General features: G+C 41.2%; 1 protein-coding gene across 4 annotated transcripts in view; it reads left to right on the top strand.

The window, feature by feature from the left end:
• RASEF (RAS and EF-hand domain containing) overlaps positions 1–19596 on the top strand; it is a 55195-nt gene extending 35599 nt beyond the window's left edge. For 2 of the 4 annotated variants that reach the window (XM_014454139.2, XM_006086846.3), the window contains 8 exons: positions 4405–4639; positions 4937–5068; positions 5168–5312; positions 6543–6624; positions 7826–7940; positions 11650–11769; positions 14185–14261; positions 17848–19596. In XM_014454139.2, the coding sequence (XP_014309625.1) occupies positions 4405–4639; positions 4937–5068; positions 5168–5312; positions 6543–6624; positions 7826–7940; positions 11650–11769; positions 14185–14261; positions 17848–17953 (1012 nt within the window). In that variant the 3' untranslated portion in view covers positions 17954–19596. Of the gene's footprint in view, positions 1–4404; positions 4640–4936; positions 5069–5167; positions 5313–6542; positions 6625–7723; positions 7941–11649; positions 11770–14184; positions 14262–14875; positions 14970–17847 lie in introns of those variants that run through there. The other 2 variants (XM_023752411.1, XM_023752412.1) reach the window with 2 other exon arrangements.
• Positions 19597–20372: the final 776 nt, after the last annotated feature.

Raw genomic sequence — 20372 nt, 5'->3', positions numbered from 1 at the left:
CTCACCTTGACCTCATTCCTAATTGTGTCTTGTTTCTTAGAAGTGGACTTGGTAAAGGGAGTTTCAGGGAAACCAGTCGAACTCCGGTATATGTTGTGTTATTCAGCAGTTCTCAACCTGTGGGTCGCAACCCCTTTGGGAGTCGAACGACCCTTTCAGAGGGGTTGCCTAAGACCATCGGAAAACACCTATATAATTACATATTGTTTTTGTGATTAATCACTATGCTTTAATTATGTTCAATTTGTAACAATGAAATTGGGGATCACCACAACATGAGGAACTGTATTAAAGGGTCACGGCATTAGGAAGGTTGAGAACCACTGTGTTATATAATGTTGAGATTCTTGGTAAATGTTTAATAGCTCAGCATAATATGTAAGCTATATTTAAGGAAAAGGACACTTTCAAAACAAAAGCAATATGGCTAGTGTTTCCAAGCTCTACTGTATTAAAGGAGTCACAGAGGCTACCAGAAGTGAAAATTTAGCTCTATTTTTTAAAAATTCATCTTATTGTTGAGAATAATACAGATGTTCCCTCTTTCTCCCATTGATCCCTTCCAACCCCCGACCCCCCGTGCTTTCACCGCACTATTATCTGTCCATGGATTATACTTGTATGCATTTAAGTTCTTTGGTTAATCTCTTCCTGCCCTTCCCACCCCCTGCCTTCCCACCGAGATTTGTCAGTCTGTTCCATGTTTCCATGTCTCTGGATCTATTTTATATGTCAGTTTATTAAATTCATTAGATTTCACATATGAGTGAGATCATGTGATACTTGTCTTGCTCTGACTGGCTTCTTTCACTTAGCATAGTACACTCCAGGTACCTACATGCTCTCTCAAAAGGTAAGAGATCCTTCTTTCTTTATAGCTGCATAGTATTCCAGTGTGTACATGTACCACATCCTTTTTATCCACTCATCTACTGATGGGCACTTGGGCTGTTTCCAGATCTTAGCTATTATAAATAGCACTGCTATGAACATAGGGGTGCATATATTCTTTCTGATCGGTGTTTCAGGATTCTTAGGGTATATTCCTAGAAGTGGGATCACTGGGTCAGGTGGCATGAAAATATTTGCCAATGATGCATCTGATAAGGGATTACTTTCCAAAATATATAAAGCTCATACAACTTAACAAAAGGAAGACAAAAAATCCAATTAAAAAATTGGCAAAGTACCTAACTAGATACTTCTCCAAAGAGGACATATAGATGGCCAAGAGGCATATGAAAAATGCTCAAAGTCACTAATTATCAGAGAGATAAAATTAAAACAACAATGAGGTGTCACCCCATCCCTGTCAGGATGGCTACCATAAAAAAATCAACAAATGACAAGTATTGGTGAGGATGTCGAGAAAAGGGAACCCTAGTATCCTGCTGGTGGGAATGCAGACTGGTGCAGCCATTATGGAAAACAACATGGAATTTTTTTCAAAAAATTAAAAATGGAACTGCCATTAGCTTTATTTTTAATTAAATAAAGTGAAATATTGGCCCTATTGTAACTTTAGATCTAGCACTAAAAATGGAAAGATAATATGTGTGTGCACACACATGAACACATACATACATCCGGCTACTTAAATGGTTACTTTTGGAGTATGTTAGGGTTCGAAAGTAGAAGTGAATGGGCAAACTACAGGTTTCCATCTCTCTATCTCTGATGCAGCTTTCTGATTCATGCTCATTTCCTTTTCACCTGGGGACCTTTAGTCTAAAGAATAATGTACTTAATATGCTGGTGATAGCAAAATGGGCCAGTCCCCTTTCAGGAAGGTCAGTGGTCACTTTTAAGAAAATTCTATCCATGTAACAGATGTTTTGTCCACTGATTTGTGAAATAAAAAATTGTAATGGTTTGTTGATTTATAGGCAGCTGACTGCTCTGTTATTGGGAAATACAGATTACTTTTAAGAATGTGTTGGTGTGATGGCATTTTTCTGGCCTGATATCTAAGGTCAGTTTTAAGCACACAGGGGAAAAGATGCCTAACTGAAAATTATTCCAGAAATTCCATCATGATTTATTTTTGAAGACAGTAAATACCATGAACAAGGCTCATAAATACTGGACTAAGAGCCCTTGGACAATAGCTTCTGAGGGACAAGTCGTCACACCCCAGAGGCTCAGAGCGACAGGACCCTGTCACCTGTGTGCTCACCACCTTGAATAGAGGGATGCCATTGTCCCACTGATGTTCCTTTTTGGGCAGTCACTAGTTTGATAGAAGAAGTTAATATTTTCTTTTCTTTTTGATGCTAGCATAAACAGTTAAAAGCATATTATAAATTTAATTTTATTACTTCTGTGGCCTTATTGAATTTCAACTTGTCTATTTGTTTTAGCTTTGTGTTTTTCTAAGAATGCCAATGACAATATGACTTGTTTTAGATTTTTACATATTTCATTGTAATGAAAATATTCTCTGGGTGGGTAAGAATAGTTTACTTTTAAAATAGTATGTATATAAGTTGAGTTTGAAAAAGTCTGATCTGTACCTGTATTTTTAATTTAAAGTTTAGACATTCATGGAGATGATGTCTCAATTCAGGATTTTACTTCTCCTTTATTCCTTATCAAAGATACAAGTAGGTTAAAAAGATAAAGTTCTGGCCAATAATGACATGGAGCTGAAGTAGGTTGTACTATATTATAATGAGAATGGTTTTCTTAAGTTCCTTACAGATTAACCTAAAATCAATTTCAGAAGGAGAGTGTCATAAATGAGGAAATAGTAAAAGAATGTATACACACCTAGCTAGCTAGGTAGATTGAGATTTGGTATGAAATTCCTGTTCCAAGAAAAATACCTCATAAGTGAGCAACATATTCAGACAAAGCATATTGGTTAAATCACCTTTTTAGTTCATTTTAAACATTTGCTAAAGGCACCAAAACATTTTGATTTCTAAGATTTATATAGCTTATACTTCTATTAAGTCCACCCTGTCTTTTCTAAGCATATCCATCTCTTGTTAGTGCTCATATCTGGAGACCCATGTACCCACCCATTGCCCCTTTCTGATGAAATCATGTGTGCCAAGTAGCTAGGATTGTGTCCGATGTGTAGCAGGGACTAAAGAAATTATAGCCAGCCCTAACCTGTTTGGCTCAGTGGAAACATTTTGATTTCTAAGATTTATATAGCTTATACTTCTATTAAGTCCACCCTGTCTTTTCTAAGCATATGGGTGTGCAGGAGGCAGCTGATTGATGTTTCTCTCTCATCGATGTTTCTAGCTCTCTATCCCTCTCCCTTCCTCTCTGTAAAAAAATCAAAAAAATATATTTAAAAAAGAGAAATTATAGCCATTGTTTTTATTTTAATATAAAACTAGATTCTTATGAAAATAAATAGAAAAGCAGATGTTTGAGTTTCATGAGAGGAAAGATCCACAGAAGTCAGAAGTTCTAACCTTTCTGCATGAAACCTCTCCTGTAGGGGTTTTTCCAGACTGTGTGTCGACATTTCATGGCAGAAAACTCATCTCACCTTCCAAACTGTTTCATTGTCATTTTTCACCATGTTGTTAGAAATATGACTCTCAGAAAAGTCTACCAGTTGGCCCTTATTTTGTCTTGGGAAACCTGAGGGAATATATTCTTCTTCTTGTGTCAGCCCTTCGCTTATTCGAAGAGCGAAACCATTAAGATTTAAGCTGAGTGCACTGAACCATTTCTCATATTGGAGGGTTTTGAGTCTCACGTCATCACTGTTGCCCTCCCCCCAGCCCCCCACTCCCCAGGTTATCAGCATCCCTTTTAAGTAGAGATGTTATTCAGAAATGGATGCATTGTTCAGAATGTGGTCTGACCACACGAGAGGGAAAAGGTTCACGTGTTCTACATTTATTTTTCTTTTTTAAAAAGTATATTTTATTGATTTTTTACAGAGAGGAAGGGAAAGAGATAGAGAGTTAGAAACATCGACGAGAGAGAAACATTGGTCAGCTGCCTCCCGCACACCTCCCACTGGGGATGTGCCCGCAACCAAGGTACATGCCCTTGACCGGAATAGAACCTGGGACCTTTCAGTCCGCAGGCCAACACTCTATCCACTGAGCCAAACCGGTTAGAGCCATTTATTTTTCTTAATGCAACTTTAGATTGCATTTAGATTCTGGGAACCTTTTTTTTTCAATCAGGAAATACTAGTAAAGGTGATTAGAAAAATACTTTCATTTATGAAATGCTTGAATGTCTTTATTTTAATTGACTGTTGCATGAAATGAACTGATATGGCTTTGAATGTTTTATTTCTCCCGATGCTTAATCATGGAATACACTGTGATTCTTGGCAAACATGCGAGTGTCGGTCTTGAGTCCACTCTTGCCCCTGTGGTCTCGAGCATTGAAGCCCTCAGGTACCAGTCTTCTCCTCCACCCCAGGTCCTCCCGCTCTTCCTACGTGGATGAGGACTGTGACTCGCTGGCCCTCTGTGATCCCATGCAGAGGGTGAATTGTGAAGTTGACAGCCTGCCTGAGAGCTGCTTCGACAGTGGCCTGTCCACCCTGAGAGATTCCAATGAGTACGACTCAGAGGTGGAATACAAACACCCGAGAGCATTTCCGAGGTCGCACGGCATGCGGGAGAGCTCTGCTGGCGATGCTTCAGACACAGACGTAAGCCCTGGGAATCACTGCTCTCCTAGGGCCTAGGCTCGTCCTCCATAGAGATCTGGCACCCTGTTTGACTTTGATCTGTCATGGGAATCCATTTTAAAGGTTATAACTATGAAACATAGGTAGAATGGTTTTTTTCTCCACTAATTTAAGGAGAAATACTCATCGATTGACTTGTGGGGCACTCTGATCCATAGCAGCATGGACTACACATTCAGCTCTATCTTTTTCTTTTCTTGAACCTATGATGCATATGTGTAATGAGAGGCGTTAACAGCTAACTTTTTTAAAAAACAGGTTCCTGATATAAGGGATGAAGAGACGTATGGTTCAGATGGTGTGGCTTCGGTCTTAGACTGGAAGCCCCCTGTTAGTGAAGACAGCGTTGCTAGTTATCCAAGAAAGCCCATCTTGGCACTTTCACCCCAGGTAGGTGGTTCATGAACACAAATAATTTTCTGTGTCTTGTAACTTGTTAGGAAGGAAACTGGCACTCCCTTTGTCACTCACCGTGTCTTTTCCCCCTAGACAGACATGGCAGATGAGAACAGGTCTTCCAGCTCACAGAAGGCTTACAAGATCGTGCTCGCGGGGGATGCCGCAGTGGGGAAGTCTAGTTTCCTCATGAGACTTTGCAAGAATGAATTTCGAGGAAATACAAGTGCCACACTGGGTATGGTTCCTTTTTCAGATTTTAATGGGGAAATGACTTCTTTAGCTTGGTTTTATTTTCTTTAGGGGTTATGTACACAGATACACAGGTCAATCTCTTTCCCCACACATATAGATAGATGTGTGTGTGTCCTTGTCTATAGAATGGTCCTCTCCTGTTTTGGCGAAGGCCCAGCTTTAGGAAAGGGAGACTGACAAAGAGCAGAGGTATCTACTTAGCAGTTGATGACAGGTTAGAGCTTAGAGCCTGAGAGGACAAGTTCATTTATTCAGCAAACATTTCCCGAGTCCTACTGTGAGCCAATTGCTGTTACAGGTGCTAAGGATACACAATGAACAGAGTTGACTACATCCCAGCCCGCAAGGAGTTTACATCTCAAAGGAGGGAAATGGACGAAAAACAAATAATAATTAAAAAAAAGAGGTTTAGGGAGAGGTGTACTTTTATGCAGGGTGGCCAGGGAAAGCTTTTCTCATAAGATGTCATTTGATATTGGTAAAGGGACATTATTGATGGCTAGTTTGTCACTGTAGTCAAAATCATAGAAGTTTTCTACCTCCCTCCTTTACAATGGAATGTATTACCTCTCAGAATAAGGCAGAAATTATGTCCTAATTTCCCAAATTTGCATAATAATCAGTAGAAGGAGTTGAAGATATGCAAATTACCATTTCTTTTTCTTGTTTATCTAAAATGTTCTTATTTGGATAACCAGAAATGTTAGAAAAGATTGGTTACCCTCTTTACCATGGGCATCTTTGTAAATTTATGGTTCTTTATTTAGACCACTCAAAATAACAAAGCCGAAAGTTCACTTCAATTTGATTCATAAAAAGACTCCAGTATGAGTTTCAGTTGCTATATATGTATATATGGCATATATACATAATCATATACATATATACACATACACATATTTATGTACATGCGCACACAGATATAACAGTTCCCTAATTACATGACAAATCAAACATAGATTTTTTTCCTTTGTCCATAGACTAGATTCTTCACCAAGTCAGCCAGCCTGCAGATAGTGCATCCCGTGCAGTTGTGGGGTCTGACTGATAATTAGTATGTGAAGTCACTCTCTATGAGGCCATGCTCATTTCTCTCTATCTCCCTGGGCTCTTTGCTTTATTGACTCCTGTCTCATCTAAAGAGAACTTGAAAGTAAAAACCAGTGGAATGATTTACATCCTGTTCTCCGTGTTCTCTTCTATTCCTTTGCAGGAGTTGACTTTCAGATGAAGACCCTCATTGTGGATGGAGAGCGCACAGTCCTGCAGCTCTGGGACACGGCCGGTCAGGAGAGGCAAGTGCTTTCCGGAGAGCTTGGGCCCTGCTTAGGCTTACACAGACAAGCTTCGCAGCCCACTCGGTGTTTTCTGTGCTTATCACGATGTAATTATAAGGCACCATACAATTAGATGATACCTTAGAATTTCAAGAATGCTCACTTTCTTACCTCTTTCACTCATCTATCAGCTGTGTGAGAAAAAGGATCTTAGGCTTCCATGAAGCTTATGTTCAGTTGGGAAGAGAGAGGCCCTTTCCTAACAAGAGAATTTAGTGAGATGACAACTCTGAATGCAGTGACAGCATGAGGAGCTGCTCAGTGGGGCACAATAGAATACAGCTTCCCTTGGTTCCAGGGCAGAGGCACAAACTAAATAGCAGAGTCGCACCTGGTGATGGTACCTTATCTTGCATTTATTGCCCTTGACCAGAAGGATTTCCTGTAGGTTTTAGTATTGTCTAACTCTTTGGGAGCAGAATCTATCCAGCTGTTCAACAAGTAAGTATGGGGTGCCTACCTACCTCTGCACCAGGCACCATTTAGGCTGCTAAGATTCATTAGTGAATCTTTGCAATAGGACACAAATACCTGCCCATGTGGAGCTCCTGTTCTGCAGCAGACTGAGCATTCCAACGTTTAAAAAATACTTGTGGCTGACATGGCCCTAACTAAGACAATATAAAATATTGCACTTGGTTTAGAGAAAGACATGTAGGTTGCAGTATGCTCTCACCTTAGTGAGTCCCTCACCTCCATGTATGTAATGTGCCTGGTGCATGGTGGCATCCACATTGTTCTTCCACCCTCCTCAAGCCTGGAAGACCATTTTCTCTAATGTGCATCTCCTTCCACTCTTCTCTGTGTCCTACTCATGGGATTTGGTAGGTTTTAGCTGAGGCTGGAACTTTCAGAAATTACAGTGTCATCCTTGTCCTGGTTATGTTTTGGGTTTTGTAGACATTCTTGGGGTTGTTTGGTGGAACAGATGATTGGCTTTTTAAAATCAGTAGCCCAGATTCTCGTCCTGTTACCTGTCACTGGGTCAGTCTGGGCCTTGAAGATGACTTTTACAGTGATACATTGCCCTCAAATTTTTTCACTTGGGGCTTATTAGAGAAGATGAGAAAAAGGTGAGTGAGCGCAGAAGAGACGAAGAATGGAGCAGCAGCAAACAGACTGATTAGATCCGTGCTGTAAATGCTTCTCTCTTACCCAGATTCAGAAGTATTGCCAAGTCCTACTTCAGAAGAGCAGATGGAGTCTTGCTGTTGTATGATGTCACGTGTGAGAAAAGCTTTCTTAACGTACGAGAATGGGTGGATATGATTGAGGTAAGAAATCAAAACAGAGAGACAGGAAATTGCCTGGGGAGCTATAGACTATGCTGGAAAATGCTGGTTCTCTTCCTCGTTGAAAGGAATGTGATGAGAACCCATTGATCCAAGCTGTGACAGAGAAGGGGATGTTGGAGGCAGAGTTCCCAGGGGCACTCAGCAGGATTGCTCTCTCTCAGTAGCTGGGCAAGTTCCTGCAAGGCCAAGGACACAACTAAAGGACCTTCTGGGAATAAAACTTCTGGGTTTTCTTACAGATAAAATCAGAAGCAAATGGAAATGCAGGTCACCTGGGAAGCAGCAGCTCTTACAAACGAAGCTGCTGGGGCTGGGTGTGTAGCATGGTTGGATATTACAGGGCTGGGTGTGTAGCATGGTTGGATATTGCAGGGCTGGGTGTGTAGCATGGTTGGATGTGTACAGAGCTGGGTAGGTAGCATGTTAGGTGTGTACAGGGGCTGGGTGTGTAGCATGGTTGGATGTGTACAAAGCTGGGTGGGTAGCATGTTAGGTGTGTACAGGGGCTGGGTGTGTAGCATGACTGGGTGTGAACAGGGTCTGGGTATGTAGCATGGTTGGATGAGTACAGGTGCTTCCGTGTGCACTAGACACACAGGTGAGACAGCACCTGGTATGAGCGGGTACGAGGCCCTCATTCTATCGCAACTGTGTTTTTTCCCTTACTCCGGTAGTGATTTGGGTCTTTACACATCCCAAGGTACCATTGAAAAACCAGTTGGTATTTTTAACATGTGTGGTACTATTTGTGCTTTCTTTTGAACTGAGGAGCTTTCATTTCCTTTGGTTTCATGGTAAATAATTTTTAAAAGTGGGAAATTATTTGGCCATAGTTAGAGTGCTGCCAACAGTTATTAATCAACATAAAACAATAGTTTAAGCTTTGGTTCAGCATACTTACTTGAGAAACATACCTGAAACTAATGGCTAATACAATTTTTCAAGTAGGTCTATTATCTATAATTTTTAACAGGCATTAAGTGCAGAGGTAGCTAAACAGAGAACTTATTCTTGTCTGATCTCCAGTTTGTTTCTGAATTCTTCATTTGGGTCTATTTCATACCCTGTACAAAAAAAGTGATATGAGAAGTGACATTGTAATTGGCAGTAAAACTTAGTGATAAATAAATGTGCATATTGTCCTACTGAAATATCATGACTTAAAATTTTAAATACAGTGAAATGTGTAGGCATTTATATAATATTTTTATTTCATAAAAATTTTCCATGTTATATTCATCTCAGTAACATATCTGAGAAAGGAGGAAACATAGTATTATTTGCACTTACTATGAGAAACCTGAGGCATAGGAAGTATATGGCTGGTAGTTCTATAGTGGGTAGGGTTGGAATGGGGGCTTGAATGGGACCTTCTGATTCAATATGGTTGCTCCCTTAATAAAGCATCAGGGTGAGAAGAAGTTTTTGAAGTCCAGAAAGGAATCTGAAGTGTAGTCAGCTCATGAAGGAGAGGCATGTACTCAAGTGGACCTCCCTGGGACAGAGCAGTGAGCCCAGAGAATAATGGAAAATTCCAACTAACTCATACACGTGGGTAGTTAAAATTACAGCAAAACTTGTTGAAATTGTTGGAACTAGTTTTCATTTTAAATCTTTGGATTACGCTCAAGAAAAGGAAGTATAAAAGGCAGGGCCAGCCACGGCCCTGAAGGAGCCCTTAGTGACCAGCTGTAGTGTGTGCCAGGAGCCCGCTGCCCTAATTTGCTGAGCAACCCGCACAGGGTAAGTGACCTCTTCAGCTGCTGGTAGCACCTTTCACAGGGTCCGAAGAGTAAGAAAACTGTATTCAAGATGAATTATTGAATTTGTTATAGAGAAAAAATTGGAGTCCACTTGGCATTTAACTTTCATCTTAGAAAAATAATGGGCGCGACGAACCTTAGCCATGGCTCACCCTTTCCAATTTGAGGAAATTCTGCAGGGACAATTTATATGGCCACTGTATAAATAACTAATTGTGTGATAGAGCAGAGGATTGAGAGGAAGTAGAATGTCAGTGGTGAGTAGACCCTCTGAATTAATAATTAATACACTAATTGAAAAGCACTAGGTTACAAACTGTTATAAAATCATGGGTAAAATAAAATTATGCCCATTTTACTTATCTGTCATGAATAATTTATTGATTGAATGTTTGGGTAAAAGTTGAATGGAGACAGTTGAGACATGAGGTTTCATCCTGACTTTTACACATTCAAAAATATTTTGGGGTTACCTCCTCTGTTGGGATATATCTGTTAATAAAGAGCCCTATCCTTATGGAGCTTGTACTTTAGGAAGAGAGACATAACAAGAAACAAACATAAGTGAATAAAATAAGTAGAATGATGGAAAGTGATAAATGTTATAGTAGAAAAGAAGGCAGGGTGAAGGGCCTCCTGGTGAGGTAGCGGGATGCAGTTTTCATTAGTGTGGTCCTGGCCTCCCGAGAAGGTGTTATTTGAGTCAAGACTTGAAGGAGATGTTTACCTGTGTGATTTGGGGAAGTCATTTAGACGCTGGATTCTTAGCTAACTTAAGAGAATATTTGCTTAATGGCTTCCCAATGACATCCCTTAGGTCCCTAGAAGAGTGTCAAAGAACACAATTAATTAACACACTAGTGGATGGGTGGGGTAGGTTTAGAGAGGGCCTTTGACTCCCTCTCTCCTCTGCCCTTACGACCCCCAGGTGGTGCCTTCAGTTAGAGGCAAGGAGTGTGAAGAGAAGGGAAGTCAAAGATACCTTCATTATGTTTAAGGCTTATTTCTTGATCCTGTGTCGGGTACGGCACCAAACGGAATGAGCACCTGAGTGTCCTTAGGGACTGCAAAGAGTAATGTCTTAGCCAGGGCTGCCGCTTCTCCTGTTTAGGAACCAGAAACCCATTTTTCAGTGCGATACAGGTTATATTCTCTTACTCTCATTATAGGCTAATGAGATGGGATGTGCCTTTAATTAACCTCTTCATTGTACACATAGGGATATTGAGGCAAAAACATGAAAAGACTGGCCTGATTTCACACAGCCACTGAGTGGCCAGGAGGTGGGAGGGGAGGGGTCTCAAACTCAGCTCTGCCTCTCACATCTGCCCTTCCACCCCAGCTCCACTGAGAATGTGGGGCAGTGTGACAGTTGGCATGGGCTGTTTTGGAAGCAGCAACCTGAGAAGCTATTACTTTGAGTAGAGTGGTAACTGACTCCTCATAGGAAAAATGTTGACTTCTAGGACCTTCTTACTTTGCTTTTGTTGTAAACCAGATAGCAGCGAGTACAGAACTTTCAAATTCCATTTTGGTCCCGTAGTAGCTGAGGGATTTACTTACATGTTTTGTATCTGGGATAATGAAGTTGATGTGTAATCACTGTTGTGCAGAGTGGAAGTTGTAGGAAATGATGAGGTCATGCTTCTTGAGTTTTTATTGGTTTGTATAGCAGGAAGGGGGATACAGTCAATTTAGACCCTGGCCCGGGCCCTTACAAGTTCCTGTTTAAAAACTTTGAATGTCAGTGTCCTCACCTGGCAACGGGAAAGTGCTTAGCTCTTTTTAGAGATATGGGGGTTTAAAGATAGTGTTGATCCATCATGTGGCGCACAGGGGCTTTGGACACGGCGGCTGCTGTCGTCATTGTCCTCACTTGTCCAGTGTTTGATGTGTGCACACTTTTTTCCTTTTCTTTGTGGTAGGATGCAGCCACCGAGAGTATCCCTATCATGTTGGTGGGAAACAAGGCTGATCTTCGTGAGTCTGCTGCTGCAGAGGGAGAGAAGTGCGTCCCAGCGTACTTTGGAGAAAAGCTGGCCATGGTAAGAGTGAGAGCGGGTCCGGGTTGGAAGGGGCTTTTTGCTTTTGTCCACCTTTGCTTAAGCGGTTCTTTGATGAGCCTGCACCCTGTTTGATGGGGCTCCTGTCCATATACAGGAAGAACTCTCAATGTCCCCCCCACATTATGAATTCACGTAATTGCCCCAAGGATTAAATCCCTCATAGATGTAAATCGATCACTCGATCCTTTCCTCCCATTGCCTATCATTGATAAAGCGGAGCCAGAATGATCACGTCTTCCTCCTCACTCGCACCCAGTTCTTGGAATCCTTCTCTAGTCCTTGTCTCCAGCTAAAGGAAAAAGAACGGGTGTCCTATTTTGAAAAGATGGGCTTGGTTCCAGAGGGTTACTATGCCAAGGGGCAGAAGATGGTGCAGTGCGTCACCTGGTGGGAAGAGAATAGGAAGACTTTTGTGCTGTGTATGTTTCCCCCTATAAGGTTTGTGTTTAGTTGGAATAGTCTAGAATTATTTTTGGTTTTACATTTGTGTAGAGGATGGAGCTTACTCCTGTCCAAATGACTGCTGTGGGCAGTGTTTACCATCCCATTATTATCACTGTGTCAGAATGCTTCGTGGCCCCCTTATGACTTGTCCTACCCTACAAGGAATCAGATGTGGAGTTCACAACCATTGCAGTCTCATGTGACACTGCTATCATCGTTGTCTGTCGTCAGCACCATGAAAGGCTTCTTGGTAGCAAATCCATGTGCACTTTAAAAAGAAGTTTGAATTTCACTATTCTGAGTTGGGAGATCATACTGGTTTTAAATTTTGGAACTGTGAACCAAATATGATAAGCATCAGAACTAGGCAACGAATACAGAAGAGATTCATTCAAAACGTATTTAATTGTGTCTACCATGTGGCAAGCACTTCATTGTGTGCTGAGCAAAGAACAGAGAACAAAAAAGTCGGTCCTTGTCCTCCTGTAGTTTATTGTCTGGGGGAGACAGGCATTAAACGCATGTAATCCCATGTCAGACTCTAGAGATCTCACATGCCACTTTAGAGATCCCATCATTTCTGTCCACTAACCAGTGTTATTTCCGCCCCATGCTTTCTCAGTTCCCAAGGTTTGCTTACTTATGATCTGGTCACGTATACCCTCCTGTTTCCTGAAAGGCATTCTCTGCCTCACCCCATATCATCATAACCATAGAACCCAGCAGCAGCACTACCCATTTCTACTAGGAATCCATTCATTTTGTGATTTTTAAATAGATTTTTCTATGGATCTGGGGGCTTGTGGGCAAAGGTCCCACAGTGGGGTTTCCCCACTGTTTGAGCCCCTTCTCTCTCCCTGCTCCAGAGCAGCCTTCACACCCTCCCTTTACCCCCCACAGGACTGTGTGACCCACACCCAGGCCCACAGCACATGATATTCTCCTTTCCTAAGGGAAACTATCTCCTGCTTATTAGATAAAGACACACAAAAGTAACTTTATCAGTTACAATTGTGATCAGTGCTATGCAGGAAGAATACAGATGGCTCTGAGGTTTTATAGCGGGAAGACCCAACAGGGCCTTTTCAGGGTTAGGAAACAATCTTAACTTCAAGGGAGGATTACCTAAGATCCAAAGGTAGGTGGGAGTCAGTCTGGGGAAGAGGGTGGGTGGGTGTAGGGGTAACCTAGGCAATGGGAACGGCAGGTGCTAAGGCCCTGAGATGGGGGGGGGGCCTTTGGGGCGTTGGGGAAATAAGGGAGGGCCAGGGTAACTGGAGCATCATGAGTGAGAGAGAATGGTGGCAGGTGAGGCTGGGAGGCTGGCTGAGGCCACATACGAGCTAGGTCCTGTCGGCCGTTGTAAAGCATTTGAACATGACTTGACTGGAAGGGAAGCATTGAGGGGTTGGAAGCAGGAGAGTGATAGGATCAGTGATCACACACGTACCCTCTGGAAGATTGAATAATAGAGGACTAGAAAGTGTCCATTGTTTTAGCCACATGCAGGCTGCTGAATCTTGATAGGAAAGGATAGTGTGAAAGGGGACAGGCATTAGCTGCTGGCCAAAAGCAGACATACTTTTGATGGACTTTCCATTCCTGAGTGTAAGTGATCATTTTTCATCTCTCTCAAATGATTTGATAGCGAACATTGGGTAGCATGTGTGCAACTATTGGAAATAAGTATCTTAAAACATGAAATTTTGTATTGTGGTTTTTTAAAATGCAAACTGAAAACTACCATGTCTAGGAACTATTTCTAGAATAATGAGGTTTAGACTAGTCATTTCTTTTTAATTATTGAAACTCTGAATCAAACTTCTTAGCTACTACTCACTCAGTGTACTCAACAGGAAAATATTTTTATCTTGTTTATTAATTATAAGCTAAACTTTCAGGAAACCTAAACAAAGGCTTTGTTTAATAGTGTCTGTTTCTTTTCCACAGAACTATGGGGCATTATTCTGTGAAACAAGTGCCAAAGATGGTTCAAATATAGTGGAAGCTGTTCTCCATCTTGCCCGGTAAAGTTTTGTCTCTTATTTGGAAAACTGGATGTAGACTTGAGTTTTCATTTAGTTGGTTCTCATGACAAACCTCTTGACCATGACGTGACTCTACATTGGAAAACACTGTCTTGTCTTTCAGTAGGGGTTAGAGAAACAATTAGATGTAGATATTATAAAAAGTGGTAATGCTGCACAATCACTGTGAACATTGGCAAGCATACCTTTACTGCCAAACAAAGCAGGTGCATCTGAGGTGTCATTGATGTTTTTGCATAATGTCACCACAAAGCTAATAGCTGACTTGTACGAATTATTTATAGGAACCAGATTTTAAACACTATTATAAATATAATAGTGTTTAAAATAAACTATTATGAATATAAGTATTATGACATTTTCCAGGGTAAAGGAAAGAAAACCTCAGTAAAACAAATTGTGTATATGCCAGTAGGAAGCACTTTATTTATTACACAGGTAATTATTTAGCTAAGGCAATGGTGTTAATAACATTTTGGAATGTAGGTTAGATTATTTCATTATTGAGGAACTTGGATATAAATGTGTTTTAATCCTTAGAGTATTCTTAGGAAATAACAACATGGTATGTTATGTTTATCTCTTCTGCCTAGTTTTCTGCCACAAATGAAAAGATGATTCTTTACTGGCCTAAAGGGATTAAATATTAAAAAGAAAAACAAAGAAAGAAAAAAATCGCAGTATGTGTTAACAAAATCCAGGCCAATGATCTTTAATTGCTGACACAGCAAAAACGTAATTTTAGGTATACAGTGCTTTTACTGATCACTTGTGAGGTTTTACAAGAATCTTAACTTTAGTACGATAATTGGCCTCTTCTGCTAGTATATATTGGCAGTTAAAATACCTTGCAGTGTTTTAAATTCTGCTTTTGTACTAGTGACTTGATGTGTATAGTGCTTCTTAGAATAGAATTCTATTAATAGAAGGCTTGGCCTGGGGCCCTAGGGAGACTGTGGCCTGGGAAAATCAGGAAAGGGCCCCCAGGACCTTGAATGGCCTACTTAGAATTGGTTTGTGGCAGGGCCTGAAAGATGCCTCTGAGCTTCAACTCAGAGTCTTTGAACATTATCTCCTTTGACATCAATCCAGGAGAGAGCCACCTGCCCCAGCACACTGGAAATCTGGAAATCATTTTTATTTAGAGCAAAAACAGTGCTAACTTTGAATATGACCTAGATCAGGTAGGAAAAACAAAGCAAACAAATATTTAAACATATAAAGTCAAGTGAGTTATATATATATTTTTCCCTTTGCTTAGTAGGAGAATCATGGGCTAATATCACATTTGTTGAGAGCCAAAATGAAACCTTCAGAAATTAGGTGAAATAATGGATTCCATGCACCTTTGGGTGCACAGCTATTTTGGTCAAACAGGATATAGTTAGTCAATGAGGAAGGGGGAAGAATTAATGAAATGAACTAAAGATGGAATACTTGTTGAGTTGGTGGGTGTTTCCTTTTCTTTTTCTCAGATGGTTGTATTGGTGTTTCATTAAAATGTACATGAGAATTCCTGGATGCAGGTGATGGTGTGTGCCCAGGGAGGCAGATGGGTGTAGGAAGGGCCTGTAGGTCTTTAGAGCAGTGGTTGCCAACCGGTGGTCTGTGAGGTCCAAAAGGTTGGCGACTGCTGCTTTAGAGCACGATTGGGCCCAAAGCTAGGCAGGGGCTCAGTGCTATCTTAGCCTTAGGCAGTGTGGTGCTTAATTGCTACTCTGTCTGAGCAGGAAAGGGGCCTGCTGAGCAGGCCCTGTACATGGCTGTGGGCTGCTGCCCAGCATGTTGGAGGATTGTGGTGTCAGGAGGCTCAAAGTCGAGCCTTATATTTACCCCTGAATAGCTGTAAAGTCTTGAACAGTTCCCTATCGTCCTGTAGGCTTCTCTAATCTGTAAAATGAGGGTGGGGCTGAAGGAAATGATCTCTCAGGCCCCATATAGATCCAACAGTCTGGTTGTATATACAACCGTCTATACTCCCCTGAATAGTATAATCGCTATGTAACGCTGAATTGTCTCATAGGGTCATATTAAAGTTAAATTGCTTCAAATTGCCGTGGTCACACCCAGAGTGCTGGATCGATTTTCTTTATTATATCATAAAGATGGGAGAGGCTGTAACCGGCCTTCCCCGTTTGCTTCTGCAGCTGTTTATGGTGTAGCTTCCACGCAGGCTTGGGTTTATGTAAAACACCTGTGTGCACAGCATTTCAATAACGAGGGCACTTGTGAATTGCTTATCATTGAGTTTCTTATTGTTCGTATTGCATATGGCCTGGTTTAAGGTCTCTAAAATTTAGTTATTAGCAGTGTGTTAAGTATGAACATTATAAAGAAAGAAAATGTGTAAAGACTATAATTTGCTTTATAATCCATCTTCAAAGTTGTTTGTCAAAGTGCCTAAGTCTTAAATGGAAATGGTATAGTCTCCCCAGGTTAAATGAATATTTAAAAAGTTTTACAGCCTTTAGAATGTTGTGTAAAATGCAAAACATATACGTCCTCGATTTACATCTCATAAGATAACTCCCAGCGTGGTGCCTTCCACACCGCATCATGTCATGAAATTGAAGGAGATGGGTTTCTGGATGTGCACCATCTGAAGGATTCCTTTTGGGAGGGAGGCCAGAAATGTGACACCCTGAGCTACTTTGCTTGTTCTTAGAAAAACTCTCAATCCCAGGAAAAGTTTCTCTTAGAAATGCAATTTCTCAATTTTTCTATTGAGATGCTAGTACACCCACACTGTCTGTTAATTCTAAAAGAAATTTAGGAAGCTATAAAAGGAAGATTTTTTTCCTGGATTTTAACCATCCATTGTTACTTCCATGATCATGTATAATTAAAGAATGGTTACAAAGTCATCATTGCTTCTTGTTAATGTCCACAAGTACCAGCCAGAGATGGGAGCCTGGTCTAGGGTAGTAAGTAGTAGGCTGTGCGTGTGGCAGACTAAAGCATGTGAAACCACAGAAGAGAGCGAGAGAAGTCTGTGTGTGCACACATATGTATGTACCTGTGCATGTGGGTCTGTGCATGTATGTGTGACTGTGCATGTATGTGTACACACGTGCATGCACCTGTGCATACTTGTGTGAATGTGCGTGTGTGTGTGTACATGTGTGGTCTGTGCATGCATGTGTGAGTGTGCATGTGCGGCCTGTATGCATATGTGAGCGTGCATGTGTGTACACATGTGTATGCACCTATATATGCATGAGTGTGTGCATGTGTGAGTCTGCAGCCTGGTGCTCAGAATGCTGAGTTGGAGCCAGCCTGCATGCTGTGAATCCCAGCCGAACCACCTCTCCTGCTGTGTGACCTCAGGGAGCTCCTCATATATCCAATGTAACATGGGGCACAAGAAATCCATATGGTTCTTGTGATGATTAAATAAGTCAACACCTAGAAAGCATTTACACCAGTGTCGGGATGGCAATGCTCAGCAGTGCTGCTTTTATTTCCACAGAGCCATCTGTGGTTGAGGTTTGTGTCTCAGTAATCCCCCCTCTATCTCCTCTACTTTTACCTCTGCCTCTACCTCTCTCTCTCTCTTTCTCTCCAGGGAAGTGAAAAAAAGAACTGATGAGGATGACAGCAAGTCCATTACCAACCTGAGTGGGAGCAGTTCCAAACAGTCATCCCACATGAAGAATTGTTGCAAGGGTTAAAACCCAAACACCTTGCCTTGTGAAGTCTTCATTTCCGGAGTACAGAATGTGTGTGACTTACTTGCTTCTCACATGGCGTGGTGCAGCCTACAGACACTGTCATATGGGGAGTTACATGTGGGAGATCTGGACCTTGCTGTGGGTTCCTCCAGAACTTCGGCTCTTCTTCGCTATGTTCCCATGAACAATTTGGGCTCCCTGGTTAAATATACTTGTCTTGTCCTTACAGGGTCTTAAACGATAAGGTGTAAATGTTTTTTAAGTGATAAAAAAATTACATGCTCAGATCAAAACTGCAGAAGAAACTCATGGGCATAATTAGATTCATGCGGGAGCTGACAAAACCTATGACAGCATTTCCTTCAGATATTTAATACAAGAGTACTGATAAAGGGGGTAAGGTACTGGCTTTGCTGTTAACTAGGCTTGTCGTTGTGGACATGTCACCAGCCCATGTTAGTTCTGTGTCTTCATCTGTAGAACAGGCAGCGTGGCCTTGGCCCTCTCACATTCTGTAGCACTTTTTTTTTTAGAAGTGAGAAGGAGAGTGTGATAGCCCATGGTTAATAAAGACTGGTTGTTTGTACTTTTAAAATATTGGAGTATTGATTTTTCTCACTTCTGAAATAAGAGCGGAATTTAATTGAGGGAAAAAAGGCAATTTTCAGTCTTTGGTGGAGACAGAAAAATCTATTTTTCTATGTGTAAAACAAAACATTTTTGTGACAAAAATAGTTCTATATAAAAGAGAGTATTTTATAATCTCAGAATACTTACAAAGTCCTTGGTTTAAATTTGATGTTAAAAATTTCAATACACACATAGAAAGCCACATATGACTGAGAGTACAATGCCCAGGAAGGTTGTCGCTCCTCACTCAAACAGCTCACCAGTGAGTGGCTGCCAGGGCTGGGGACAGCAAGGAACCAAGAGTGAGAAACTGCTAATGGGTGTGTGACATCTTTCTGGGATGATGAGAATGTTTTGGAATTAATGGTTGCATAACTTTTGGAATATACTAAAAGTCACTGAATTGTATACTTTCAAAGGGTGAATGTAATGGTATGTGAATTATATCTCATTAAAAAATACATTAGTTCTTAGAACCATTTAACATTTTGCCAAGGGAAAAGATGCGTGCTTATTTCAAATCTTGCCATGATTTAAAAGCATGATCTCCAATACAATGCAAATCCCTCCACTCCCTCCCTGCCAGGATCCACTTCCTTAAATAATGGGCAAGGGAAGAAGTGCTGTGCGTGGTCTTGGAAAAGCATCTCTCTAAGAGAGGAGGTGTGGTTAGGAAAGGAGTGGGGATCCTTGGTTCAATGTGCCTAGTGATTCTTCCTCCCCCAAGAGCTGGTTGGTCTTGCTCTCCTAGAACCTGCGGTACCTCCCACACTTTCCCATTGGAAGGTCTCTAAGAGCCAAAGGGGTCAACACCCGACCCTGAGGTGGGTCAGCGGAGCCTGGTTTTTGGTTTTCAGTGGCCTGAACCAATTAAGTTATTCCCAACTGGAGATCTGAGCTTACCTTGGTTCATGCAGGTCCAGGCCCCAAGTAGTTTGCTGAAAAACTTAAATAATAGCTGTTATATGTAAGCTGAAACATCCCTTTTTGTTGAATTAAAATAATTTATTGTAGCTATTTTTCTCCTATTTATGATTTTTATGATCAAACCTTAAATCCCCCAACCTTCATATTTATTTGAATGAAAACTGACCTGGTACGTAGAACACACAGATTATAAGTGGCTACAGCATCGTTTAGCTTTTGAAAGCACACTTCTTCTCTGTTGATGACCTCTTGTTTTTTTCCTGTAAAGTTAGTTGGTCTACTTATAGCAACTCCACCATGGATTCCTGTTTCCTCTTTCATGTTTTTGTTGCCCTCCCCCCCCCAAAAAAGGGTTTATGTTTCTGACCGAAAAGAGTGCCTTGCTTGTGGGGAACTGTAAAACTGCACATGGAAGAAGTGGTGCTTATTTTGGGGACACAGTGAGAGGAAGGGTATGCATTGCCTGCCTGGGTGCCGTCTGTGGAGACCAGTTTAGCACGGACCTGACATGTATGTCAGTCACGTGGAACTCACGTCTAGGTGTTTGGTGCAGCTGCACACAACTGTGTTAGTTCACGTTACCGTGTGGCCATTATTTTTCACCACAGTGTCTCTCTGTTTGTCTTACCATCTGTACATGCGAATACCCCTTTGATACAGAAGTATTACCTGGGTCTTTATTCTTGAGTGCATGGCCAGTGCACCCAAATTGCCTAGATTACACAGGCACCTTTGATAGACAAATTAGTCATATTTAACCGTTCCAACACGGATAAATGTTTTGATAAGGGTTTGTGTATTTAGACACATCTAAAGATAAAAGGTACAGTAAAAATATGTTACAAAAGATAAAGTGTGTGTG

This window comes from Myotis lucifugus, unplaced genomic scaffold, assembly GCF_000147115.1.
Source record: "Myotis lucifugus unplaced genomic scaffold, Myoluc2.0 scaffold_31, whole genome shotgun sequence".
NCBI classification, from domain to species: domain Eukaryota; kingdom Metazoa; phylum Chordata; class Mammalia; order Chiroptera; family Vespertilionidae; genus Myotis; species Myotis lucifugus.
The sequence above is the reverse complement of the archived record's forward strand: the minus strand, read 5'-3'. Positions and strand labels throughout refer to the sequence as shown.